Source organism: Ursus arctos, unplaced genomic scaffold (genome assembly GCF_023065955.2).
Source record: "Ursus arctos isolate Adak ecotype North America unplaced genomic scaffold, UrsArc2.0 scaffold_20, whole genome shotgun sequence".
Taxonomy (NCBI): Eukaryota; Metazoa; Chordata; class Mammalia; order Carnivora; family Ursidae; genus Ursus; species Ursus arctos.
In genome coordinates, this window is record NW_026622875.1 from 14,388,369 (window position 1) to 14,416,208 (window position 27,840).

Here is a 27,840-nt window from a genome sequence, read left to right on the forward strand (position 1 = left end):
CATCAGCAACTTTCCCAGTTGGCCAACAAATACTTTTACATAGGTCGCTATTGGTTTTGTGCGGAATTTATGAGCAATTTAGCCACAGGTGATTAGCAATCTTAAGGGGGTTCTTACTGTCAAAGAATCCTGAGAATGCGAGTCCCTGGTACCCAAATGAGGCAACAATGAAAAGACTGGCAAAGCTCAGAAATGTTCCTGAGAGCCACAAACGCCAGCTCAGATTTCAGGTTGCCGGGACGCGCCCTCTCGGCTGCCTAGACCGCCAAAAGGCGGGGGGCTCCGGGAAGAGGGTCCCATTGAGGACGCCCGAGATGAGCGTGGGCGACCTTGCCACTGCCACTCCCACCACAAACAGGAGTAAACGCTCCACATCCCGTCACCAGGACAACTCGGCAATCCAACATCAAGGCTCAAGATTCCGCATCCCCAGCCACCGGACGCAGAAGAGAGGCGCATCACGACCGGGCCGCGAAGACTGGAGGCGTCGCAGACGACCCCGTCCCTGGGGAGCCGAACGCGACGGAGGACCACCCCTCTCCTCGGACCTCGGGCAGCCGCCCCCAGCGACCCCACCGCACCCGGCCGCACGTGGCGGCCGTGATTGTCCCAGAGCGGTATCCCTCCGCGCCCCCGCCTCAGTCTCCCCCTCCCTTCCCGGGACCCTTCGAGTCGGGGCGCCGCGGAAGGATCGCACGCACGGGCGCGCGCACGCCCGCCCCGCCGTGGCCGCGGAGAACTGAAAAGTGCCGCGGTGAGGAGCAGCCGCCGCCAGCACCGTCGCCGCCGGCACAGCCGTTCCGCAGCCTCCCGGTGGTGCTTAGCCCCGCGGCTGCGGGCGGGCAGGCAGGCCGGCCGGGCGCGCCCCGCGGCTTGTCCCTCGTCGCCGTCCCCGCGTCCTCCCACCGCAGCTCCTCGGGGAGGGGGGCGGTCGGTGCCTGCGCAGAGCCGCCTCCTCCCCGCCCCCGCCCCGCCTCCCCCCGCGCCGCCGCCGCCCGCTGCCGCCGCCGCCGCTGCGCCTGCTGCTCCTCGCCGTCCCCGCTGCAGTGCGAAGGGCTCGAAGATGGCCGGTTGGCAGAGCTACGTGGATAACCTGATGTGCGATGGCTGCTGCCAGGAGGCCGCCATTGTCGGCTACTGCGACGCCAAATACGTCTGGGCAGCCACGGCTGGGGGCGTCTTCCAGAGCATTACGGTGAGGACCGGCGGCGGTCCGGGTTCCCGTTCCCGTCCCCGGACCCGAGCGGGGCCGGCCGGCTGTGGGGGCACGGAGGGCCGCGCCGGCAGGTGTGGTAGGCGGCCGGCCCGGAGGATGCGGCTGCGGGGCGGGCGGGGAGGCCAGGGCCCGGGGACGCCCTCTCGCCCGGGGCTGAGCTGACCCGGCGGGGGCGGCGGCCTGGCGCCCTGACTGCCTCGGCGGCCCCCGGCGTTCCCAGTGCCTGTCCGTGAGGCGGGGGGAGGGGGCGCACCGGTTGGTGCGGGGGGGGGCGGCTTTTTTTCTCCCTCGTGCGGCTTTCTCTGGTCTCCTGTAAGCCCTAAGGTTTGCTTTGCACGTCCCGGGGTGGAACGGGGGCTGGAGGGGCCGGGCCGGGGCGCTCGGGGCCCGGGCGGGGGTCCTCCGGCTGCGCTCCGGCGGCCGGGCTGCCGGTGCTCCGCGGACAGCGCGCCGCCCGCGCCGCGGGCTGTGGGAGGCGGCGGCTGCCCGGCCCCCGGATCCTCGCAGCGACTTTGCGTAGGTTTGCGGGTGTCCAGGCCTTTGGGGCTTGGGAGAAATGTACGCCGACAACGTAGGTGGATTCGTGAATCTCCACTTCAGCTCTGGCTCCATAGGATTTTTTTTTTTTAATTCTCCAAGATGGCGAACTGCCATTGATTTCTCTCCTCCTCCTATGGAGATTCATCGATATACCGTTATCCCCAATTACGCAACATAGCTCTAAAAAAGGGGGTGCTTTTATAGGGCTTTCAGTAATCTGTGAAAGGCGAGGGGACACTTCACTTCTCCAAGTCCCTCCCTCTTTAGTGAAGATAGTAAAGGAACTAATGCAGATTTATGCTTTACAGTGCCTGATTTGCTTGTGACTTGATGGTTTTGACTTGGTTGCCACATGTTTGGAGGATAATTGTTACTAAGCCTCTAGTGCTGCTTTATTGTTTTGCCTCTCTCTGCACATGGCTCTTTTTGGATTGTGACGATTGTGGCAAATACAGGGGCATTCCCTTAATTTCTTACCCTCACGCTCCCCTCCCATCAAACGCCAAAATTCAGGCCCCCTATTATGAGTGCTACTAATTATTCTGTACCACTTAACATGGCTTAAGATCTAACTGTGTGGAACTCAGTCCCTGATACTAGTACTTTAAGGTCTCCTATAACCGCAGTGGACTACAGTTATTATAGAGAATTGGCATCTATCTGGCGATCAACTTTTTTCCTGCAGTCCTCTTGTCTTTGTGTGTGAGTTCCCGCTGTCTGGCTGGGAAGATTGCGGGAGTGTGCTTGGAAATGGCTGGGGCCTGCTATGACTCTGCAGTTCTGATGGGGGCGACGCCTTCCTTCTTATTCAGGGAATGTTAGAATGCACGTTTTCTCCTTTCCGGTTCTGGTGACTACCTCAGTTTCTTTCCCAGTCTCCCTCCATTTTCTCTGGGTTTTTTGTTTTGTTTTTTGTTTTTTACTATTGCCTACTGCAGTACTACCAACAGAATCCTCTTTGCATTTGCCCAGAAAGAAAACTGATTACTGAAGTGGGAGGGGAAGGGAAGTTGGGGAGGAAAAAGAGAGTGGCTGGGAAAATAGGAGGGAAATATGAATTTGGGAATGTGTTGAGGTCTAGGGTTTGAAGTTCATACTGTGGGGGATATTTCAGGCTATTTGAAGCAGAGTAGACCTGAAGAGATCTGTTAAGCATAGGCATTATTTTAGGAGACTTTCAAGCAACTTTAAGTTTCATGCAGCATAACTGTAATGTGACAGACAAGCAGTTGTTAAAGTTTATAGGTGAATCTTTACCATTACATAAGCACCTCGGGTATCACTTGACTTGAAACAGTTTATAAATAATCTGTTTGCAGTTTATCTAATGTCAACTTCCAACTATATAAAGAGATTCTTTGCATGGACTGGTCTTTAGTTGGTACATGGTTAACTGTGAAATGAAGTGATATGAAACAAGGAGTCATATAGGATTAAGTGATTCTTTAGAAAAGACTGAAACTTGATTTTACATGAGTGAAATGTGGATGCCTTCTAGTACAGTACAGACTTGGCACACAGTTTTTCCACTTACATGGAGGCATGAAAAGAATTAATTACAACTTCATGTTTTTTTCTTTTCTTTCTTTCCTTCTTTCTTTCTTTTTCTTTTTCTTTTTTTCTTTTTTGGCGGGGGCAGCCAGTGGAAATAGATATGATTGTAGGAAAAGACCGGGAAGGTTTCTTTACCAACGGTTTGACTCTTGGCGCAAAGAAGTGCTCGGTGATCAGAGATAGCCTATACGTCGATGGTGACTGCACAATGGACATCCGGACAAAGAGTCAAGGTGGGGAGCCAACATACAACGTTGCTGTCGGCAGAGCTGGTAGAGGTAAGCAGAGTACTCTTTTGGTTAAAAGTTGCACACTACGTTACAACTTATTAAGCGGTTTCTTTAACATTTTGAATTAAAGCATTAGTCCATAATGGCTATTAAGGTGGTTTTTGTGAACTGCCCAGCACTGAAGGGAGGCACTGCTTTGCTTTAGATTTACGAACTCTACAGCGGCTGCGTACACAGCTTAGTCTCTGAGATCCTGACTTTACTCAAAACCGGAATATTCACATATTATTCACATATGTTAAATCATTCATATTGTTTGGTTACTTTAGTTCTGTTGAGTCTTTCACCTTTGCATCTCTTCCCTTTCTTGTGTTTTATTCACTGCTCAGCATAAAGAAGGAAAAGTTAACATTTGTTCATTTTTCTATTAGAAATATTGATGGGGAAGGGGAAGAGAAAAATAATTAGAATAAGGTTTTATAGTAAGCCACCTGTTTACTAAAATATTTTCAAAGAGTGTGTCTGTGATTTATATTTGAAAAGTAGGAAATTATACTTGGTCCAGAAGTTCTGGTGTTCCTGACTGTTGTCAACATTGCAGAAATTCTTATTACACTAAATAAGTCTCACTACTTTTTCCAAAAGAACTTTCAAGATTGAGTTTTATTTTGACATCTAATTGATTTACAAATATATTTAAATGTATTATCCTCTGTAAATATTCTGTAAATTAGGAGGACTGTGTAGCCTCAGCTGACTAGGCACAGCTGATTTTAGGACCAAATCTACCATGTGAATGAACTTGAAGCTCCTCTGAGCTGTAATTTACTGCAGTGGTTCTACCAACTCCTTGTGATGATCCTGAAGGTTACTCTTATTCTGATGGGAGTTGATGCTTAGGAGTATTTTTTTTTTTTTTTTAGGAAAATTAGATAACTGAAATAGACACATCTCTAAACATTAGCTGAGCTCAGATAAATATGTTAAAAAGAAGTATTAACCATGTGACATAAAAACGAGAATAAGATTTTTATACTATACGGCACTACTGACATCTAGTGGTAGTCAGTGTAAAACTGGCCACACACATGTATTTTGGGGCTAGACCTCTGAATTGCATCGTAGAAGAACTTGTTGGAAATAGTAATTCTGTTTCAGGATTTCAGACTCACTTAAAAAACAAAGCACAGCGAGGATTCAATAAGCACAAGCCTTAATTACTTTTATTTGGCCTTTTCTGAATGGCACTGAAAATGCTCTTTAAAATTTGGTCTTGGTTTTCCTCTGGAATTAATAGACACATTGAGGCTTACTGGTAAGACTTAATAGTTTGTACTTAAGCCTGTTAAAGTTGGGGAGAATTTTATAAATAATCACCTAAGTTTTGTAAGTTTATACTTCAGGGGCCAGTCTAATTTGTCAGACTAACCAGTTTTTTGCCCTAGAAGGTAAACGATTGCCCTTCTTTTCTCCTAGCTGGTGTAAAGATATATTTATGTCGTGCTGCAGCTGCACTGATTGGGCTTCCAGGATGCAGTTTGTTTTCAGCATATTTCTAGTTTGAAAGTTCTCCTTTTGGAGACCTAGTTGACTTCAGTGCTTGACAGTTCACAGAAAACTAACTTAATGTTAACTTATTAATCGGGGTTCTGTCAGCTAAAACTTATGTGACTTTCTTGATTAACACTTCTTTTGAAACACTTTTCTTCTTTCTCTTTCAGTCTTGGTCTTTGTAATGGGAAAAGAAGGGGTCCATGGAGGCGGATTGAATAAGAAGGCATACTCAATGGCAAAATACTTGAGAGACTCTGGGTTCTAGCTGCTAGGCAGACTGTTAAGTATTAGGGGAAAATTGCTCTTAAACTTTCCTAGCTGTAAGCTTGAGTCTTAATTCTGGAAATTTTATTAGCAATGCAGGGTGATGGGGTATGAACCTGTGTCTCCTTTGTATCCCTCTGTTGGTGGGGAAAGGTGTCTTTCTTTCTGCCCTCCCCCCCCCTTAAATAATTCTGTTCACTTTTGTTTTGTTTCCCTGTGTACTCCAGCATTGGTTATAGTCATGGGAAAGGAAGGTGTCCACGGAGGCACACTTAACAAGAAAGCATATGAACTCGCTTTATACCTGAGGAGGTCTGATGTGTAAGCAGCCTCTCCCCATCTACCTAGCAACTGTCTTCATCATCACCCCAATTATGGTCACAGTGCTACCAGACTATAGATGGTAGCTAATTTTTCTTTACCTATTTTCTAATGTCACGATTCCTGTTTGCCCAATGGATCATTTGTATGTTAACCACTGTATGTAACCAACCCTTATCTGGCAACATAATTGCAGCACAATAATGATTTGCATGATACCTTGAAATTTGGGGGGAGGGGGCATGCCAAGTTGGGCATCACTTTGTCTTAGCAATTAATGGGATATTGATAACTAAAATAAGTTAATATTAAGCAAGGTGCCGGTTGTACAATCTCTAATTTGATCAATGTCTTTTCAGCACTTTGAGCATTTACTTAGCTCATTTAGTCTTCCTTTTGTAGCGCATGGTTGGGAGGAAACAGTGCATGCATCTTTCCTTCACTCTTTTCCCACCCTTTCCCTTTGCACATAGGTATTTGGTTTGCTTCCATCTTTTACGCAGTGCCTGGTTTATTTAACCAAGTAATCCCTTTGTTGATGAGCTATTGAGAGCTGCAGTAGTTTGCTTTCAGTGGTGGTGTTGCACTTGAGTAGAGACAGACCTTCTGTCCATAGGATATGTGAAGAGTGCAACTGCAGAATGAGAGCAAAAGGCACTTCCTCCCATGACCTTACAGTAACCATACAGATCGAATCCCCAGGGACATTCCATCATTGCACTAGCTCAGATTTGTGTTCCTTTTTCTTTGCACACCAGCTCTACTCTTTAGTAAAATTGTAAAAGGCTGCCATTATGGACATTAGGTATCCCAACATAACCATCTGGAGTGTGTCCGGTTTGTTCTTCATAGGACCAATTTTTATTTGCAGCTTGAGTTTTTATATGAAGTTGCATTATTGTGGACTTGGCTGTCTTGTGATGAATTTTTTTCATATGTGTTCTGTGCCATACTATTGTTAAAATGAACTGTTGCTATTGTGAGATGGATTTTAACTGACCTATTAAAGGTTTCTTTCGAATGGCACTACTTTAGGGACATTCTAGTATTTGCTTCTATTGTTTGGGCCTTGTGGATAATGTACAGATTTAAAAACAAATCTTGTTGCTGATTTGTCCATTTCTTTCCCTGCACTTTGTTACATCTGGGATACAGTCTAACTCATCTGATTTAATATGCATTTAAAAAAATGCCATAACTATTAAACACCTTGTTTACAGACAGATGAAATAAATTTATTCCAACCAAATACTCTAGACTCCTGTTGTTTATGTAAATTGTTGTCTTACTGTTACAGTTGATTTTTGACACATTGGAATATACAAAATAGGCCGGACTCTGTTGCAAGCATAAAATCTTAAAATTGAGCTCATGGCCTATTCCATATCCTTTAGTATTTATTATAAATAAAATGAGTGCCTGGGAATTTCTTTTTAATGAGCTTTTATCTGTTTTTTAAAAAGTCATTTCGGGCTCATCTTTGGGTTTGTAAGAGGAAAATTGACTTATCCCCTAGAAATTAAGTATTTTCTCTTGTTGCTGGTCTCTAGTTGTGAAATCTAGTGAGCAAGAAGGAGCCAATACCAAGAAGGGTTTCTGCATTGTGGATTCTTCTGTATTGAACTGTCGTGTGACTTCTTTAGATTTGGAAGCTATATTGGTATGCTGAAGTCAACCAGCTGGAACTCCCACATAAGAAGATGTTCCTTAGGCAGCATGTAAGAAAACTGGGATATTCCTGCAGTTTCTGGCTCTGGAGTGACCTATTAGCTCTGACTACGTAAGAGTCCAATTTAATTCCAGAGGTCATAAGGTCTTTGGGATGTATTCAAGTTTAGTAAACATTAGTTTAATACTCTATGAACAGTGAGGCAGAAGCTTGGAGGAGGCATGCTCAAAAGTTTGGTGGGTCTAAGCAAAATTGGGGAGCTGGTCGTAATGCAGATACTGGGCTCTGGATTTTCACCCTGGAAATGGGAATCCATAAGCTCCAGAAGTCCCTTTAGAAATAATCGGCAGGTCAGTCTGATTCACTTTATGTGGTCTATATGCTACCCTTTGAGAAACAGTGGGTTAGGGAATGGGAATCTCTACCTTATTAAAATAATAGTGTGCATAACTAAAATTTTTTGACGGTGTTGTCAGGCATTCTACATTAGTACATACAGGGATGTAAAAGTATGGAAGGCAAGGAATTTGGGGCTATTTGGTAGTTGGACATACCTTCGAAATTGAAAAACAAAAACTTCAACTTCTTGACCTGTTAAGAACCCAGTGATGAACAAAAGGTTGGTCAAATGAAAATTTGGTGGTTGGGTTGTGATGATTTGAGATTTTACAGTAATAATATACATTGACACTGTAAAGAACTGTTAGGGTTCTTTAGGATTAGAAAGCAGTGACCAAACGTAAGGAACCTATAAAGTGAAGAGTGTGTGTTTGCGGGTGTGGGTAGGGGAGTAGAGGATGGTAGAGGGCAACTATAACACTAGCGTTTAATGAAATAATGAAACTAGCCATTGGCCCCCTACCCACAAAAAACACGAAAATATATGTAGGTATCTCTTTTATACTTAGTTCTAGGAATTTAACCTAAGGAAATGGGGCTAAACACATCTGCATACCAGAACGTCATCACACCACATTACTTAAAATACCTAAACTTGGAAAACTACAAGATTTAACTTTGAGGGTTATGGGTTGAATGAATTTTTGTATATCCAGAGAATAAACTAGTCCTTGAATAACGTGAGAAAATACTCACCAATAAATGTTAAATGAGGTAGTGAACAGATGTTGCATACAGTATAAATATATAGTGTATAATATATACATGTATTTTACATAGGTATTTCTGAAGGCAAAATATCAAGATAAATTCATCTCTGGGGTAAGTTTCCATGTGACTACTTTCATATCAGAAAAGTTTTATTAGGAAAGTATTTTTTAATGGAAATTAATTTTATTTAATGTCCTATTTAAAAAGCTGCATTGTTACACCATGAAGAAATTATAAAAGATATCAACTGAATATTAAGTAGTAATCCTAGACAGTGTTAATATATATATATATATATATATATACGTATATATACGTATATATATATATATATATATACGTATATATACGTATATATATATATATATACGTATATATACGTATATATATATATATATATGTTGGGATTTTTTTTTTTTTTAACACAAAGAGTTTGGAGTGTTTTTTTTTTTTTTTTTTTAAGGGGGGGCAGATTTGCCTCAGAAAAACTCCTGATACTTAAATTCAAAGGAACCCAAGTCCTCGATCTGATTTATAGATTGAGGACTGAGGGGATACAACATTTAAAACATGTTATAGTGACCTTTAACTTTGCCCTTTAAAAAAATGGTTTTAGGTATGATGTGTTTATTTACCTTAACAATTTTATAAAAGCTATTATGTATTTATGTGGCAGGTACTGAGTGTTCTGTCTTCATACCCTCCCTTCGGTTAAATGAAATTGTACAAATGACCACCCAGGTTTGCAGAGGGCTGTGCACCAGTTCCAGAGTCTGCGTCCCTACCATATACACTGATGATCTGTTTCTCGGGCCTGTGTGTGATTTTTAAAAGGAGGCTGGGGGAGGGGACAACCTAGTATCAGACAGTGGAAGCTGAATTCAACCTTTTATTTTCCCAAGTGGAAATACCTATTTTTTTGATGGATTATAAGATTTTTTTTTCAGAAGGAAAACTTCCTGATAGTGTTACATTTCTTTTAAAAATAAATTTTTTTCTTTACAACAGAAGACTCTTATGCATCATGTACTTAACTATAATATGCTTTTGTTGACTAAAAATTCCCATGTCAGTATAGCTCTATCTAGATATTAACTTTGTTCTTTCAAGGCTGTATAGAGGTCTACTGTAAGGATGTACCGTAATTACAGCAGGATACCACAGTGTACATTATTGTTGGGATTTTGGCTGCAGTTTTAACTTTTGGGGGATTACTTAATTGGTTGTGAGCAGTCAGTTACCTTGCATAAAATTCTAAGGTGGTGGTTTTATCTGACCTACATTACCTTAATTATTATACCTTTATAGCACTGCATATAAATCAGGCTAATTTGGGTACTAGTACAGTAGAATAAATATTTTGCCAGTTCTTAAAGTGGAAAACGTGTTTATTAACATTCAAACTCCCTTCATACAAGGCCATATAAAAATTCTTAGCATTTTGATTATACATTAAGTCTATATTTTCTACATAGTTACAATGATGTATAATATAATTTAGCTTTTCATAATACATTGTTTAAATACATCATTAGTTCTGTTAAACATAAGCAATTATTTTCAAATCCAATACTTGAACAATTTCCTCTGTACATAGTTTAGCAGGGCTAGTTAGCATAAGATGCTCTTTGTTAAGAGGTATATGATCTGAGTATTAACAATTGCTGAAGTTTGGTATTTTTATACAGCGTTTTCTTTTTGCTTTGATCATAACACAAAACCTTTAAGGATACTGAAATTCAGTAAGTAAAGTCCAGAGACATTTTACTTTAGCTGATGAATCAAATTCATACATAACACTATAGTATTTAAAACTTTGAGGAAAAAAAAAAAAGAAACCTATGAAATCTGCACTAATACAGACCATTCCTATCAGGTTAAGACTATTTGGGAATAGAAAGGAAAAAGACAGCTTTGAGTTTCTTTGTGGTGCTGCTAGAAGGAAAAATGCTAAATTGTCACCTCTCATGAGTGATGGCAATTTAGGGAAATACCAGAACAAATATATTCCAACTCAACAACTCACTCTAGGTAAACTTTATGCAAATGGGAGTTGGCTTAGCTCATGCTAGGTGGCCACAGCACTGACCTTGTGTGTAAAACACGAAATATTTGCATACTGTGATCTAGGTCTTAATTGCAAGCTATACTGAGGAATTTTTAAAAAATGTTTTGGCTATATTTCATTCCAAAAGAAGAGTTGATTTGATGCTTGAGTTCCAGCACCAGCCTATTACTAGTTATCAGTGAAATGAAGTACACTCCTGCAGATAAATGCCAGATCAAAAAACCTGTTTCAGTAAACTGATTAAACTGCAGAATACTAAAACATAAGTTATCTCTACAGGAATCTCTGAAGGGAGCAAACAAAAAATCAAATTATATATCTAAATAAACATTTATTAGCAGATCACCCAGTCACGCTCTGAAGGTCAAACAGTATTTGCCATGTTGTAATCCCTTTCACCATTAGGCTGCAGTTGGACTACAACACTGTGTGCGTTAATTTCGTTTTCTGCGTCACTACTGTCGGTATCTTCATTGTCCTCTTCTTCATAGTCTGAAGATTCTGTCATGTTCTGATGTGAGCGTGATTCCGACAAAGCCCCAAATGACTGGGTGCTGACCGAAGCCAAAGGTCTAAGTAAAGGGGTATGTTCTGACACTTCATTTTCTTCTTGACTACTGTCTGTGTCAGAGTCTGAATCGCCTTGAGAAGGAACAACTTTTTGCTTGCAGACGGGACAGGTTTTTTTGGTTTTAGTTAGCCAGGGGTCTACACACTTGCAGTGGTAAGCTGTTGAAGCAAAATACACATCTTTCAGATAGCATACTGTGGTTGAGAACATTATAGTTGTAATTTTTGCCATGTTTATTCATGTTCTTCTATATGGATCATGGAGGGATAAGAAAAGTTTGTAAATTTTTATAACTATACCTCTCTATCCTTTAATGACACCACTAATTACTACAAGACCTGGCTCATAGTATGCTAATAACTGTTTTGTCTCCTTCTCTAATTATGAGCCTACATATAAATTACACATAAATTCAAAGCAGTATGTAATTATTCGTACCATGGGAACAAGGAAGGATTCTGAGCTTGTCTCCATCTTCATATTCATCCAAACAAATGGCACATACATCATACTCATCTCCTGTGATTGACAGACAACAGTAAATAAAATTAATTAAAAGACGTAGAGAAGTATTCTTATCTTTCCAACTCTTCAAGTTAGGTCTTCCTCAGTTGATTATTTTAAATGTTTTTTGATCTTTCTGTAAATGATACCTTTTTCTTGTTTTCTGTCAGATCAGGGAGCTGCTTTAAGTTCAGGAACCTGAAGTTTTAATTTAAGTAATTAACCTTTTACCTAAAATAAGATATTAAAAATGGATGTCAAATCTGTTTACCTTGATTAATTTTGCAGAAGATTTTTATTAATCATAAGTGCAGTAGTGTTTTATAGGACTGTTCAAATGCTACTTTTGAAATATTTTATACCAAAGACAATAACATTTCGCTGTTTAGATTTCTTAAAGTCTCAGTAATTTTTGGTAAAAATGGAAACATTAAAACACACTTGTGTTTTTTTAATGTTAGTGGAGAAGCCTATGGAATGAGACCTACTAGGCTTCCGGTCTCCAGTCCAACACTTATTAGCTCTGCGGTGCTTAGCAAGTTACTTAGCCTTTGCCATCCAGTTCTGCCATCAATCTGTAAAAAGATTCTCTCTACCTCACAGGTTTGGGAACAAAGGGCCAGGTACATAGATGGTCACCAAATGGTGATTATTAATACTGCCTTTTTAATTTATTGTTGAACTTACCACCTTTATAAATCATGAGGGTTTATTAATTCATAGTTCTTTTTGGAATTCAAGTGCAGTTAGTTTTAAAAGAGTTGGCAGTCTTACAGCAGCTTTTTAAGTTGAGGCAATAGTGGTAGTGACCACCGTGACTGCTTTCAATTCAGTGGTTTTTATTAAATGTATATATTAGGTAAAAACATAAAAATCTCAGGGAACAAAGGACAGTTCATTGCCTGTCCCACACACAGGGTAACACTCTTGGAAGGCAGGTCAGAAATAAAGCCATTGTCTGGAGAGTCTGGATGAACATGACCCGTAACGAACGAAATGATCGTTCTATCCAAATAATCCCTTTAACATCCTTCAGTCATTTAAAATAGCACATTCAGGAGGAGTCCTAAAAAGAAAGCTTTTGTGAAAATTATTATTTTTTGGTTCTGTGTTTTGAATTTGGTTATTAGAGTACTGAGTATCAAATACATTCTGTAACAGATACAAGCTGCTATGTTAGACTCTTGTGTGTGGAATTTGGTGAGACTGATCATATGCATCTAAAACTATTCAAGACTAAAGGACTCCAACAGATCTGTAAGTACCTGTAATTATACAGCTGATCCATGTACGTAGACTTTGAGGACAGTTTTACTAAGCAATTCAGTCATCACTGATTTCTCATACAAATCAAACTTGTAAATTTTAGGACTTTGTGAAAATGCCTATTAAACACAGATATAGTTACCAACGGAGGAGGTAATCTGGTGGATAAAGGCCCCTGTCGTCTTCAAAGGGACAGTTCTGAGGCACATGGTTCCTCAGAGGGGCTCTGGGGGATAGAGACCCAGCTGTCCGCAGTAACCAGGTCAGTAAGATACACGCCATTTTTCATTCCCTGTCTCACTCTCCCCACTCCCTCCCTCTTGCTTCCTGAGATTATTTCCCAAAAAAATCTCCTGGATCTCTGTCCTTGATTTTGTTCTCAGAAATTCAAACTAAGACAAGTTTTAAGCATTGGATTTTTAGTTAATAATTTTGTACTGCTTTCCGGTTGGAATTCGTCAGATCTTCAGCAAAGAGTAATATGTTTTGATATTCTACTTATATTTTACTACCATATGTGAGTCCTCAGATACGTTGTTTTTAAAAATAAAGACAAGGCAAAACACGCATAACACACAGCATAAAATCTAAAGGAAATTCAGCTACCAAGAAAAGTATCATTGGAAACATCTATTACAGAAGCTAAACTGCAGAGTTAAAATGTCAGAGGTTAAATTCTAACAGTATTAAGTCTTTAAGGCCATCATTGTATCTGGAAAAATTATTTGTGCCAAACCTGTTGATTTTGTGTAACTGCACTGGCATTTATTTGACCATCTCACTGACATGGTAAAATAAGGAGTAACATCCTATAGCCATTTTTAGCCAATACCTCTTATAAATGACTTTTAAAATGTAATTTGTGTTAATTCGGTGTGTTATATATATGGCACCAATGATTTAGAATTTAAAGTGAAGTACCTCATAATTTATTTCCTTATAAAATGCCACACATTTTTCAAGGGAAAAAAAATGATATAGTTAATGGAACTGACCAGGAACAGACTGGTCCAGAGCTGTGCCCCCAAGGCTCTAAGCATCGTTTGATTAAGGTAGGAAGGTTATCCTGCATTCTCCAGGTGGGCCCAGTGTAATCACAAGAGTCCTTAAAAGTACAAGAGGGAGGCAGAAAAGTTCAGAGTCAGAGGGGATGTGACTGTGGATGACTGGTCAGGGAGATACAGTGTTACTGGCTTTGAAGATGGAGGGGAAGCTGGTCCTAAACCAGACTATGGTGGTCTCTAGAAGCTGGAAAAGGCAAGGAAATGGATTCTCCCCTACAGCTTCCAGAAAAGAACACAGCCCTGTTGACATCCTGATTTTAGCCCAGTGAGACCTGTGCTGGACTTCTAACCTACAGAACTATAAGATAAGTGTGTTGTTTTAAGCCAGTACATTTGTATTAATTTGTTACCACAGCAATAGGAAATTAATGTAGGTAGTACTGGGGTTAGTCCTAAATGTATGGACTTAATGCTTCAGAGTCCCTGATCTTTCCTGTGAATCCTTTGAATTGTTCCAGGTGATGGATTTATACGATGACGGGTCAAGATTCAAAGGTACAGTTTGTGATCATGGACCAGACTGGAGCTTAGTGCTCTGTAGAGAATTAACCCCCCCGGCCTTGGACTTGTGATGAAATGGTAAAGCACAAGTTAGAATGCTGGGGGGTTTTCATCCTGATCATTTTATTAACTATGTAACCTAGTGCAAGACACATCTCTCTGTTTTAGTATTCTCAAAGGGAAAACAAAGATATTAACTGTCTGTATCTTAGGATTGTAGATTGAAAGAAATAACACAAGTTATTTTACATAGTGTTTGGCTGGAAAGGCACAGTGACTTATGACGTCGTACACGGAAGGCTGTGCGAGGAGCTGCTCTCTGAATATCCCCATGTGCTTCTGTCCCGACAGATGAACCGGATGCTTACAAAGAGTCAGCGGCAATGGTCACCGAATCTGTTTGTATTACACAGGGTAATTATGTAATTTAATTAAATATTCAGCAGTCTTGAACTGTGAGTGTAAAAGACTGGTTCTATTTGACAGCTAGGTTGACTGTATTAAGAAAGAACACTTAATAAAAGCTAGTTGCTCCCCCAAACCTCTCCAGCCAAAATGAGATTAAATGAAATCTAGGTGAGAAATCTAAGAGATTGGACAGACTTATGTATCAATAAAAAGCAAGAATGAAAACAAAATCCAATTTTCGTCCCATTTAAAAATGCCTAAAAGTAAAAATGGTAGGAAATGAATCATGTACCGTGACAACTTGGAAATCCGGTCAGTGGACTCATACTCAGGACCGCGGCCCAACATCAAATAGCGGCTGAGCGCTTCAAGGTAAATTTAAGGCATTTATGTTCATGGTTTACGACTTCAACAGGTTTTTAAAATAACCAATTGGTGCTTCGGTTCTGGTAGCATAAAAGGGTTTATAAGTGGTAATAAATGTTTGTTTTGTTACTGTCAGCACCATGCTAGAAAGTTTTGCTTCGTATACACCAGTGGTTCTTAACTGGGGAGGATTTTGCCCCCCGAGGGACATTTGGTGATACCTGGGGACATTTTTGGTTTTCACACCTGGGAGATGGTGCTGTTGGCATCTAGTAGGCCAGGGATGCGGCTAAACATCCTACAATGTTCTGGGCAGCCCCTCGAGGAATTACCCCATCAAAAGTGCCAACAGTGCAGAAGGTTTTGAGAAACCGTGGCCATGGTAAAAAACCTCTCCAGCCTTCGTCAAGCAACGACTCTGGATAGGTGTTAAGTTATGGGAGGGGTGAGATTCAGGTCTGTTATTTGAAACAGCATGGAAATGCTTCTGTCTAGAATGCTTCTGGCACGGTCATTTGAATAACGTTTTAGAAAAATTTCATGAGTGCACTTTTAAAGTCCCATCAATCTAGGAAAGTTCCATGAGTGGACAGAACTTTGATTTTTCTGCTATAAACCTGTTCTTCCTTAGTTTCCTCCTGCACCCTGGGTACAGCAAAGGCACGGAATAGGACTCACACATGCCACTGCAGTGGCACGAACGGCTGATGAGGCCCGGGCATGCCCTTAATGCCACTTGCCCTTAGGGCCTACGTTCACTGTGTCACCAAGTGCTGTAAACTTTATCTGTAAAACATATCCAGAATCTGTCCCCTTCTCATTTCCTCGGTTACTCTGGTCTGATAGCCTGGATTACTATAAGAGCCTCTAGTCTACATTCTGTTCTTGCCTCATGTGGTTTTTCTCCATAAAGGCCAGGGTGATTTTTTTTTTTTTAAACACACCGTATCAATCTCATTTAGATGGTTCCCTCTCTCACTTAGAATGATCCAAGCTTCTTATCATGACCTTTGTAAAGCTACATATCTGACCCTCATCTCCCTCCTATCGCCTCTCACACCAGTCTCACCCCCCTTCACACGTTTCAACCACAATGGACATTCAGTCTTGAACAAACTAATGCAAAAGTTAAGTGGAGACCTGCATTTAGCTATGTTGTAACAAGAACATCTGGATGTAACATTAGGTATAGAAAGAGGAATCACCATTTCTAGAGATGACTAAAAAAAAACTAATTTGAGAGAATCTAGCCATAGTGCTACAAATTGATGCAGAACTTAATTGTTCAATTTAATAACAAGGTAGTTTAGGGCTTAAAGTCAACTAGAATAGGTGTCCTCAAAGTAAAAGATAAAAGAACATTCAGGGCTAACTAAACACAGGTTTCATGAGAGATAATAACAAAAACATTTTAAAGAACTTGCTCAAGGAAAATACAGCATTTGGATTCATGAACTTCAAAGCAAAAATTACTGTTCTAGAAAAAGTACCTTGCCAATGATTCCCTACTTCACCAGTGAAGAAAACAATGACAGCTCTTTCTAGCAAATAAGCTAATTTTATCTTCTCTTCTCCCCTCCTCCATACCAGTTCCCAAGAATTCTGAACAAAAGACAACAGGATAGAATATTTTTAAAGCCAGATTCGCTTGAGAATTCTTTCTGATTATTTTTAACCCTTGAGCAAAGGAACTAATATTTACTTTTAAGGTTACTTTAAAGGTAGCTACATGTGATTATAAAAATTAAGCATGTCTCAGTTGATTGATTAAAGAAATAAGCTATAAAAAGTATTGCTCCACCTTTCCATCTTCTGCTTTAAATGTGATGTTGCTTTTTTCTAATCTCTGAAATCGTATCTTCTGCTTTTCAGACCTATCTTGGAAAATCTCAATGATTAAGCTATAAAATAAAAGTGCCTGATAACTTAAAGTTTCAAATATGAAACCATTTCCCCCCCTCATTTATAACTCAGGAATCTGGCTCCTTCATATCCTGCAGGGAAGACAGCTCCCACAGAGACGGCCTTAAATGCTTAGTAGAAGGAATGTTAAGTGAAAACAAAAGGATTTTTCATCTGCTAAGAAACATGGTGTATAGTAGCCAGTCTTTATGATTACAGACTTGGAGAAATACATTAACCGAATGACTCAGGAAACTTCAATTGAAGAGCTATTTTTGAGGGCAATCATGAGTAATGAAGAGCTCTATAAGGAAGGTGGGCTGCTTCAGAAGCAAGAAAACAACTAAAAATGCTATTATTTTATATGTGCTAGAAATTGCTAAGTCAGTATTTAAATCACTTAAGTATTAATCAGCACGAACACTTCTGAAAGAGCGGCCAAGTGAAGGTCAATACAATAGGAAGATTTAAGGTGATCTTGTCCCCAGAGCGCTGTAAACCGTGCGAGTGCTGACGGACCCGTATTCTGCTTGTGCCCAGGCCTCCGCGTGCTGGTTTCTGTGGGTCTGACTACAGACTAGGCCTATGGAAAACTTCCAAATACCAAATTCTTTTTGTTCGTTGGCAAGTATTTCCAAAATACTGTAACTTCCCCTAAAATTAATATTTCTACTACATTCTAAAGCCTGTGAGAGTTCTCTTAAGACTTTCATGGTTTGGTGCTGTGACTCCCTGGAGTGGCGAGTACCCACAGAAGTGTTGTACATGTTTTCAATCATCTAACAGTGTTTACAACAATGAGAAAATGGCAACAACTAAATTGGGATTTTCTCCCTAACATATATGCATACTTTGTCAAAACCATTAGCATACACTAGAATATGCATAACAAATAGGCCTCTTTTTTTTTGTCTTTAGATATCAAATCTCATGATAACCAAAACATTTTAAAGCATAAATACAGGGGCGCTTGAGTGGCTCAGTTGGTCAAGTGTCTGGCTTTGGCTCATGTCATGATCCCAGGGTCCTAGAATCGAGCCCCACATCTGGGCTCTCTGCTCAGCGGGGAGCCTGCTTCTCCCTCTCCCTCTGCCTGCTTCTCTCTCTTTGTCAAATAAACAAAATCTTTAAAATGTGGGAAAAAAATAAAGCAAAAATACAACTAGGTACAACTTAAGTTCAAACTTAGGGCTATTGGAAAGAAATTTCAAGTGTAGTATTTCTAAGGTTACATATTTCTAAGCTGCTGCTTGATTTTGGCAGTCTTTTTTCATCCTAAAAAATGTTTAATGACTGAATTTTAATGACACTAATGTTTTATTTATAATTTTTACGTAAGGGTTTTTAAAAATTTTTGTAATAATAATTGCTTCCATTTGTTGAGGTTTTGCCCCAAATGTGCATATTTGCACGAGGTCACACAGCCAGTAAATGGGGATCCAGAATTCCAGCCTAGGTCTGTCCGACTTGAGTCCATCCATGGCCTTAGCCATTATGCCTGGTGTTCTCTTCTAGCACATCTACTTAGAATGTCACATTTAAATAATCCCCTTTGATTCACAATGTAAAAAGTTAGGTTTAAGAGGTTAAGAAATACTCTTAAGCTGCCACTTATTAGAAATTAAAATGTTTCCAGTTCATAAACCAGAGCACTTTTTTCCTTCAGATTGCCACATATGGAGAAGGAACAAAGATGCTTTATTTCTCTCCCCCATGATTTCATATTTTTACAAACCTTTCTAGGATGCTAAAAAATAGCAGCTACATTCTAGAAGTTTAATTAAAGGTCAGCTGTTTCTTACGTATTCTGATGATGAAATGATAGTGCGTGCACAGTAAGGAAACAAATGACTCCACCGAAGGGAAGAGCAGTATGTTGGCAACTTTGGTTTTGGAAATGTGTTCATGAATTACTTCACTGATTGAGAATAGGAATAAAAAGTGATCTCCTTAGAGGCCGTAAATAAATCCATATAACAAGCTTAAAATCCAAATCCAAGCATTGGCCAAATTCCACTTTGATTTTCTTTTTAAACCTAAGGTTTCCCTGTGTTAGTCTTTATTGGTTCTAACCCGACTGCATTATGCAGGTAAACTAGACAGTTACACCCAAGATCTTTGTGGATAGAGGAGCAAGTAGATTAAAAGATGTCATTATCCAGAAGTTAAAAAAGCACAGTTAAAGGGATTTTATAATGCTAAATATTGTGCAAGACTTCAAGTACTTAAAATACTTTGGTACTTTAATTACGGAAAAGGTTTTGTTACTCTTTTCATTATTTCTTTTCAGGCCACTAGGAAATCAGGATGTACAACACCCTTCTAGAGCCAACTTCAACAAACTATGTCCTTAAATATTTGTGTGTTCTATTCCAGTAATTATTTTTCTTTTCCCTTATATAATAGAAATCAAACACAAAACTTGAGCGGCCTCAGGTACCCTTGGGGTATAAATACCCTTGGGGTATAAAGTGGAAGAGGCACTTTTGCATGTAGCAGAATTACTTCTAGATACTTCTGTCTGTTGACTAGACTGGGCTAGGATTTAATTACAACTCTCAATGCAAAAGTGACTATAAAAAAAAATCATACATAAAATTTCCTTCTAAAAAATGCATAAGAAAACACTAAGATCCCAGTAGAAATGTGAGCAAAGGACAAGACCAGTTACAAAAGCAGAAATATAAACAGGTAATTTACCTTGTTAAGGTAGTATATGATAAAATGAGTATTCTCATATTTCAGTAGAGCTGAAAGTTTAGGAAATTAGTTTTACCTCAAATATATTCTTTCTCTTTGACACAGGGAATTGATGAGGAGGGTAAGTGCAGGTGAGGGTGGGGAGAGGACAAGAAAAGAGGAATGGGAAGGATTAAAGCCCAGAGGCAATTTATTTTGAAATGATAGTGACTGAAGAGGAAAGATAGGGTACGTAGTATTTATAAGTATAGTGTTTGAAGTCAAGAATTTGCATTGCAGCCGGACACTTACATTTACCCAATTATGCACCCTAAGGTAATCTGCTTATTCTCAGAAAGTCTCATTTTCTTTATCTATAAATGGTCGTGATAGTACTTTTCTTAATTTTGCTGCTCTGAGAACTAAATGAGATCATGTATGCAAAGTACATGGTTTTGTTTTGTTTTGTTTTTTACGTAACAGGTGTGATACATGCTCACAAGATCTAAAATGGAAAATTATCAAATTCTTATTGGGTACAATGCCCATCCCAATCTAGTTTAATCCCAATTAACTCATTTGGTATAAATGACACTGACTTCTTCAGTTAGAAGTTAGTGGACTGAAGGCATGGTTCTCTGGAGTAGTCACAGCTACAGGCAAATTATATTGGTCAAGAGCACTAGGATACAAACCAACCCTCAATCCCCTTCTTCCACCTCAGAACTACAATGTAGACCTTGGGATCTGTGTTTCTGGACATGAAAAAATAAGATACTTCACCTTCAGGTAACTCAGGAATGCACTGATTTCTCACAAGCCATAGTCATGACAGTAACTTCTAACCAACTTGGAACCTCATTATATTACTGCTTTGTGGCCATAGGTACAGTGCTCCTTTCAAGAAACTGAGAAACATTCCCTTTTCTGATTTGCTTCTTAAAAGTAAAGTCAGACCAGTTTTCCCTTGAAATAGTTCAACACAGAACAAGTATCAACTAGCATTGCTTATAGATTCTTAGCCTCTAGAAGAGATGAGCTCTGTCTTTCGGTCAGCATCACACCCCTGGTGTTTGGTACAGTGGCTGGTATAGAGTGGGCTCCCGGTAAATATGTGCTGAATAACAGATACCACAAAGCCTTTGTTCGTTCATGATGGATGGCTAACAAGGAAGCATCTACCTCACACTTGGAACATACCACATGGACTCTCCCTGCTTCACTGTCAACCCCTAGTCTGTTCTCCATTCACCAGCAAGAGGGATCCTTTTCCAAAGTTGAGCATGTCATTCTTATGCTCAAAAGCCACCCAAGTGAAGAGAGCTAGTTAAGATGGCAGAGGAGTAGGGGACCCCTTTTTCAGCCGGTCCCCTGAGTCGAGCTGGATAGGTACCAGACCAGCCTGAACACCCACGGAATCAGCCTGAGACGCAGGAAGATACATCTGGATCTCTACAAATGAACATCTCCAGCGCTGAGTATTGAGGTACGAAGCGGGGAGCCGCGAAACCGCGCACAGATATCGGAAGATAAACGGAAGGAAGGGGGAGGGAGCCGCGAGTTCGGGTGCCGGGAAGCGGTAGCCACTTGCACGGGGGAGCGGGGGAGCGGGCGGACTCGCGGACGGCCTCGCAGATGGCACCCACGAGACAGCAGACTGAGACTGTGAGCCAGGAGCACGTGCCACCAGACTTCTCACGGAGCTCCGGTGTGCTCACTGGAACCAGACTGAGACCTGGAGCTCCGGGAGCGCGCGCGGGGCGGCTGGCAGCTGCAGTGTTAGAAACACAAAGGACAGAGACGCGCCGGCCCTGGAAGTGAGGGCTGGGACGCCGGGTGTGGGGCGCACATCCCGGGACGCTGCAGGGTTGAGCAGCACCAACAGAAACAGTTAAAGTGGCCAGATCATCAGTGGAGAATGGTCCGCGATCCCTCTGTTCTGAGACAGAGGCTGAGATTTGGCCACTGCTGCTCTGACTCTCAGAAGAGGCACAGCAAACTGCCAGGGAAACCACCAGAGAACAAAAGCCTGGAAATACCGGCTCACAGTGTGCCCATCCCCATCCCCCCTCGCAGGGGACACGGAGACTCTACCCAAACAGGGTTGCCTGAGTATTGGTGTGGCAGGCCCCTCCCCCAGAAGGCAGGCTGAAAAATCAAGAAGCCCACATCCCTAAGGTCCCTATAAAACAAGTGCGCACTGCCTGGGTCCTGGTCAATAATTTGGGCTCTGGGCAACCCCGCAACCTTGCCTCATCAGAATGACGAGAAGGAGAAATCCGCCCCCCCCCCCCCCAGCAAAGAAAAGACAATGAGTCTGTGGCCTCTGCCACAGAACTAATGGATATGGATATAACCAAATTATCAGAAATGGAGTTTAGAGTAACAATGGTCAAGATGATGTGTAGACTTGAAAAAAGTATTAACGAAAATGTTAATGGGAATATAGAATCTCTAAGGGCGGAAATGAGAGCAAATCTGGCAGAAATTAAAAATTCTATGAGCCAAATGCAGTCAAAACTAGAGGCTCTGACGGCCAGGGTGAATGAGGCAGAAGAATGTATCAGCGAATTGGAGGATGGGTTAGTAGAAGAAAAAGCTAAAATAGAATCTGGACTCAAAAAAATCCACGCTCAGGAATGTAGGTTACGGGAGATTACTGACTCAATGAAACGTTCCAATGTCAGAATCAACAGCCTCCCCGAGGGGGTGGAGAAAAACAGAGGTCTAGAAGAGATATTTGAACAAATTGTAGCTGAAAACTTCCCTAATCTAGCAAGGGAAACAAGCATTTGTGTCCAAGAGGCAGAGAGGACCCCTCCCAAGCTCAACCACGACAAACCTACACCACGTCACGTCATAGTGCAATTCGCAAATATTAGATTCAAGGATACAGTATTGAAAGCGGCCAGGGCAAAGAAATTTCTCACGTACCAAGGCAAAGGTATCAGAATTACGTCAGACCTGTCTGCACAGACCTGGAATGAGAGAAAGGGTGGCGGGGGCATTTTTAAAGCTCTTTCAGAGAAAAACATGCAGCCAAGGATCCTCTATCCAGCAAGGCTGTCATTCAGAATGGATGGAGAAATAAAGACCTTCCAGAATCGCCATTGACCAATTTAGTAATCATGAAACCAGCCCTACAGGAGATATTAAGGGGGGATTCTATAAAAGTAAAAAGGCCCCAAGAGGGATACAGAACTGAAAGTCACAATCTATAGAAACAAAGACTTTACTGGCAACATGGCATCATTAAAATCATATCTCTCAATAATCAGTCTCAATGTAAATGGCCTAAATGGTCCCATAAAACGACACAGGGTTGCAGATTGGATAAAAAGACATGACCCATCCATTTGCTGTCTACAAGAGACTCATTCTGAACCTAAAGATACATTCAGACTAAAAGTAAAGGGATGGAATACCATCTTTCACGCCAATGGACCTCAAAAGAAAGCTGGGGTAGCAATTCTCATATCAGACAGATTAGATTTTAAACCAAAGACTGTAGTTAGAGATACAGGACGACACTACATTATTCTTAAAGGATGTATCCAACAAGTGGATATGACAATTATAAATATCTACGCCCCCAACAGGAGAGCAGCAAGATACACAAGCCAACTCTTAACCAGAATAAAAAGACATATAGATAAAAATGCATTAATAGTAGGGGACCTCAACACTCCACTATCAGCAATAGACAGATCACCTAAGCAGAAAATCAACAAAGAAACAAGAGCTCTGAATGACATACTAGACCAGATGGACCTCATAGATATATATAGAACATTACACCCCAGAACAACAGAATACTCATTCTTTTCAAATGCACATGGAACTTTCTCCAGAATAGACCACATACTGGGTCACAAAACAGGTCTCAACCGATACCAAAAGACTGAAATTATTCCCTGCATATTCTCAGACCACAATGCTCTGAAATTGGAACTCAACCACAAGGAAAAATTTGGAAGAAACTCAAACACTTGGAGACTAAGAACCATCCTGCTCAGGAATGACTCGATAAGCCAGGAAATTAAAAATCAATTTAAACAAGTTATGGAGTCCAACGAGAATGAAAACACAACGGTCCAAAACCTATGGGACACTGCAAAGGCAGTCCTAAGGGGGAAATACATAGCCATCCAAGCCTCACTCAAATGAATAGAAAAATCTAAAATGCAGTTTTTATATTCTCACCTCAAGAAGCTGGAACAGCAACAGAGGGACAGGCCTAATCCACGCACAAGGAAGCAGATGACCAAGATTAGAGCAGAAATCAATGAATTAGAAACCAGGAGTACAGTAGAGCAGGTCAACAGAACTAGAAGCTGGTTCTTTGAGAGAATCAATAAAATTGACAGACCACTGGCAAGACTTATCCAAAAGAATAGAGAAAGGACCCAAATTAATAAACTTATGAATGAAAAAGGAGAGGTCACAACCAACAACGAAATTGGAAGGATTATTAGAAACTTTTATCAATAGCTATATGCCCATAAATTAAGCAATCTGGAAGAGATGGAGGCCTTCCTGGAAACCTATAAACTACCAAGACTGAAACAGGAAGAAATTGATTTTTTAAACAGGCCAAATAATTATGAAGAGATTGAGTCAGTGATAAACAACCTTCCAAATAACAAAACTCCAGGCCCGGGCAGTTTTCCTGGGGAATTCTACCAAACATTCAAAGAAGAAATAATACCTATCCTCCTAAAGCTATTTCAAAAAACAGAAACAGAAGGAAAGCTACCAAACTCATTCTATGAGGCCAATATCACCTTGATGCCCAAACCAGGCAAAGACCCCACCAAAAAGGAGAATTACAGACCGATTTCCCTAATGAATATGGACGCCAAAATCCTCAAAAAGATCCTGGCTAATAGAATCCAACAGTACATTAAAAGGATTATCCATCATGATCAAGTGGGATTCAACCCTGGGATGCAAGCATGGTTCAACATTTGTAAATCGATCAGTGTGATACATCATATCAACAAGAAAAGACTCAGGAACCATATGATCCTCTCAATTGATGCAGAAAAAGCATTTGACAAAATACAGCATCCTTTCCTGATTAAAACCCTTCAGAGTGTAGGGATAGAGGGTACATTCCTCAACCTCATAAAAACCATCTATGAAAAGCCTACGGCAAATATCATTCTCAATGGGGAAAAGCTGGAAGCCTTTCCCTTAAGATCAGGAACACGACAAGGATGCCCACTCTCGCCACTATTATTCAACATAGTACTAGAAGTCCTTGCAACAGCAATCAGACAACAAAAAGGGATAAAAGGTATTCAAATCGGCAAAGAAGAAGTCAAACTGTCTCGCTTCACAGAGGACATGATACTCTATATGGAAAACCCAAAAGAATCCATGCCCAAACTATTAGAAGTTATAGAGCAATTCAGTAATGTGGCGGGATACAAAATCAATGCTCAGAAATCAGTTGCATTTCTATACATGAATAATGAGACTGAAGAACGAGAAATTAGGGAATCCATCCCATTTACAATAGCACCAAAAACCATACGTTACCTTGGAATTAACCAGAGATGTAAAGGATCTATATTGTAGAAACTATAAATCATTCTTGAAAGACATTGAGGAAGACACAAAAAGATGGAAAAGTATTCCATGCTCATGGATCGGAAGAATTAACATAGTTAAAATGTCCATGCTACCCAGAGCAATCTACACTTTCAATGCTATCCTGATCAAAATACTGAGGACATTTTTCAAAGAACTGGAACAAATAGTCCTTAAATTTGTATGGAACCAGAAAAGGCCCCGAATTGCCAAGGAACTGTTGAAAAGGATAAACAAAGCTGGGGGCATCACAATGCCGGATTTCGAGCTGTACTACAAAGCTGTGATCACAAAGACAGCATGGTACTGGCACAAAAACAGACACATAGACCAATGGAACAGAATAGAGAACCCAGAAATGGACCCTCGGCTCTTTGGGCAACTAATATTTGATAAAGCAGGAAAAAACATCTGTTGGAAAAAAGACAGTCTCTTCAATAAATGGTGCTGGGAAAATTGGACAGCTACATGCAAAAGAATGAAACTTGACCACTCTCTCACACCATACACAAAAATAAACTCCAAATGGATGAAAGACCTCGATGTGAGACAGGAATCCATCAAAATTCCAGAGGAGAACATAGGCAGCAACCTCTACGACATCGGCCAAAGCAACCTTTTTCATGACACATCCCCAAAGGCAAGAGAAACAAAAGATAAAATGAACTTATGGGACTTCATGAAGATAAAAAGCTTCTGCACAGCCAAGGAAACAGTCAAAAAAACTAAGAGGCAGCCCACGGAATGGGAGAATATATTTGCAAATGATACCACAGATAAAAGACTGGTATCCAAGATCTACAAAGAACTTCTCAAACTCAATACACGAGAAACAAATAAATCATAACATGGGCAGAAGATATGAACAGACACTTTTCCAATGATGACATACAAATGGCTAACAGACACATGAAAAAATGTTCAAAATCATTAGCCATCAGGGAAATTCAAATCAAAACCACACTAAGATACCACCTTACGCCAGTTAGAATTGCAAAAATTGACAAGGCAAGAAACAACAATTGCTGGAGAGGATGTGGAGAAAAGGGATCCCTCCTACATTGTTGGTGGGAATGTGAGTTGGTACAGCCACTCTGGAAAACAGTGTGGAGGTCCCTTAAAAAGTTAAAAATTGAGCTACCCTATGACCCAGTCATTGCACTACTGGGTATTTACCCCAAAGATACAGACGTAGTGAAGAGAAGGGCCATATGCACCCCAATGTTCATAGCAGCATTGTCCACAATAGCTAAATTGTGGAAGGAGCCGAGATGCCCTTCAACAGATGACTGTATTAAGAAGTTGTGGTCCATATATACAATGGAATATTACTCAGCTATCAGAAAGAACGAGTTCTCAATATTTGCTGCAACATGGACGGCACTGGAGGAGATAATGCTAAGTGAAATAAGTCAAACAGAGAAAGACAATTATCATATGATTTCTCTCATCTATGGAACATAAGAACTAGGAAGATCGGTAGGGGAAGAAAGGGATAAAGGGGGGGTAATCAGAAGGGGGAATGAAGCATGAGAGACTATGGACTCTGAGAAACAAACTGAGGGCTTCAGAGGGGAGGGGGTGGGGGAATGGGATAGACTGGTGATGGGTAGTAAGAAGGGCACGTATTGAATGGTGCACTGGGTGTTATACGCAACTAATGAATCATCGAACTTTACATCAGAAACCAGGGATGTACTGTATGGTGACTAACATAATATAATAAAAAAACATTAAAAAACAAAGCCACCCAAGTTACACCATCACACAATAAAATCACACGTCCTTGCCATGGCATGATCTAGCTCCCCATCGATCTCTGATCTCCTCTCTAACCACTCTCCCTCTACATTCCTACCACGCTGGCCACATGCTCTTTACTGTTCCCTGAGTGTATCAAACACACCGCTGCCTCAAGGCCTCTGTACTCGCTGTTCCTCTGCCCTCAGTGTTATCTCCTTCCTTTCACGCCTCCCCCCAGTTTATTCTCTGTTCAAAGTGTCCTCCTCAGAGAAGTCTTTCCTGTCTTTTCTAAAATAGTATTCCATCCCCTCTCCCTTCACTCATCATTTGTTTTTCTTTATTGCACTTAACTGCCATGTGACTTTATTTCTTATTTATCCATTTGCCCCCACTAAGCTCCACAAAGGCAGGATTTTTTTTTTTAATTTATTGCAGTTTCCCTAGCACCTAGAACAGTGCCTGGCACATAGTAAAAGTACACAATAAATATTTATTGAAGGAATTATATGAATGCACCCAGTTATTCTTGATCTCTACTTCCAACTGCTCATTAGAAGACCTTATCACAAGTGCAAATAACTAGATATTTTTATATAATGGAGATAAATTCTATATATCCTGACTGATGGACTAAAGCTGTCCTCAGATTTTTCCATCCAATCCAATGTTGAATATGCCAGCCAACTCTCAAGACAACAAAAGTACTACACGGATT

General features: G+C 40.7%; 2 protein-coding genes across 7 annotated transcripts in view; one reads left to right on the top strand and one right to left on the bottom strand.

The window, feature by feature from the left end:
- The first annotated feature begins 946 nt into the window (after positions 1-946).
- Positions 947-6,928, top strand: PFN2 (profilin 2). 2 transcript variants are annotated; one of them, XM_026497273.3, is made up of 3 exons: positions 947-1,195; positions 3,396-3,588; positions 5,262-6,928. In XM_026497273.3, exons 1-3 carry the CDS (start codon positions 1,064-1,066, stop codon positions 5,357-5,359), a joined length of 423 nt encoding a protein of 140 aa, XP_026353058.1. In that variant the 5' UTR covers positions 947-1,063; the 3' UTR covers positions 5,360-6,928. The 2 variants fall into 2 exon arrangements, with proteins under 2 accessions (XP_026353058.1, XP_026353060.1); XM_026497275.3 differs by having other exon boundaries at positions 978-1,195; positions 5,586-6,928.
- A 2,900-nt stretch (positions 6,929-9,828) lies between these two features.
- RNF13 (ring finger protein 13) overlaps positions 9,829-27,840 on the bottom strand; it is a 162,556-nt gene continuing 144,544 nt past the window's right edge. For all 5 annotated transcript variants that reach the window (XM_026497269.4, XM_026497268.4, XM_057315942.1 and 2 more), the window contains 2 exons: positions 11,536-11,616; positions 9,829-11,255 (listed from right to left, as the gene is read on the bottom strand). In XM_026497269.4, coding sequence (XP_026353054.1) covers positions 10,891-11,255; positions 11,536-11,616 — 446 coding nt within the window. In that variant the 3' untranslated portion in view covers positions 9,829-10,890. The remainder of the gene's footprint in view (positions 11,256-11,535; positions 11,617-27,840) is intronic.

Excerpts from the sequence above, each read along its gene's own strand:
- PFN2 (XM_026497273.3), top strand. The coding sequence starts at position 1,064 with ATGGCCGGTTGGCAGAGCTACGTGGATAACCTGATGTGCGATGGCTGC. Across the intron at positions 1,196-3,395 it reads GCGTCTTCCAGAGCATTACG|CCAGTGGAAATAGATATGAT; the intron begins GTGAGGACCGGC and ends TGGCGGGGGCAG. Across the intron at positions 3,589-5,261 it reads TGTCGGCAGAGCTGGTAGAG|TCTTGGTCTTTGTAATGGGA; the intron begins GTAAGCAGAGTA and ends TTTCTCTTTCAG.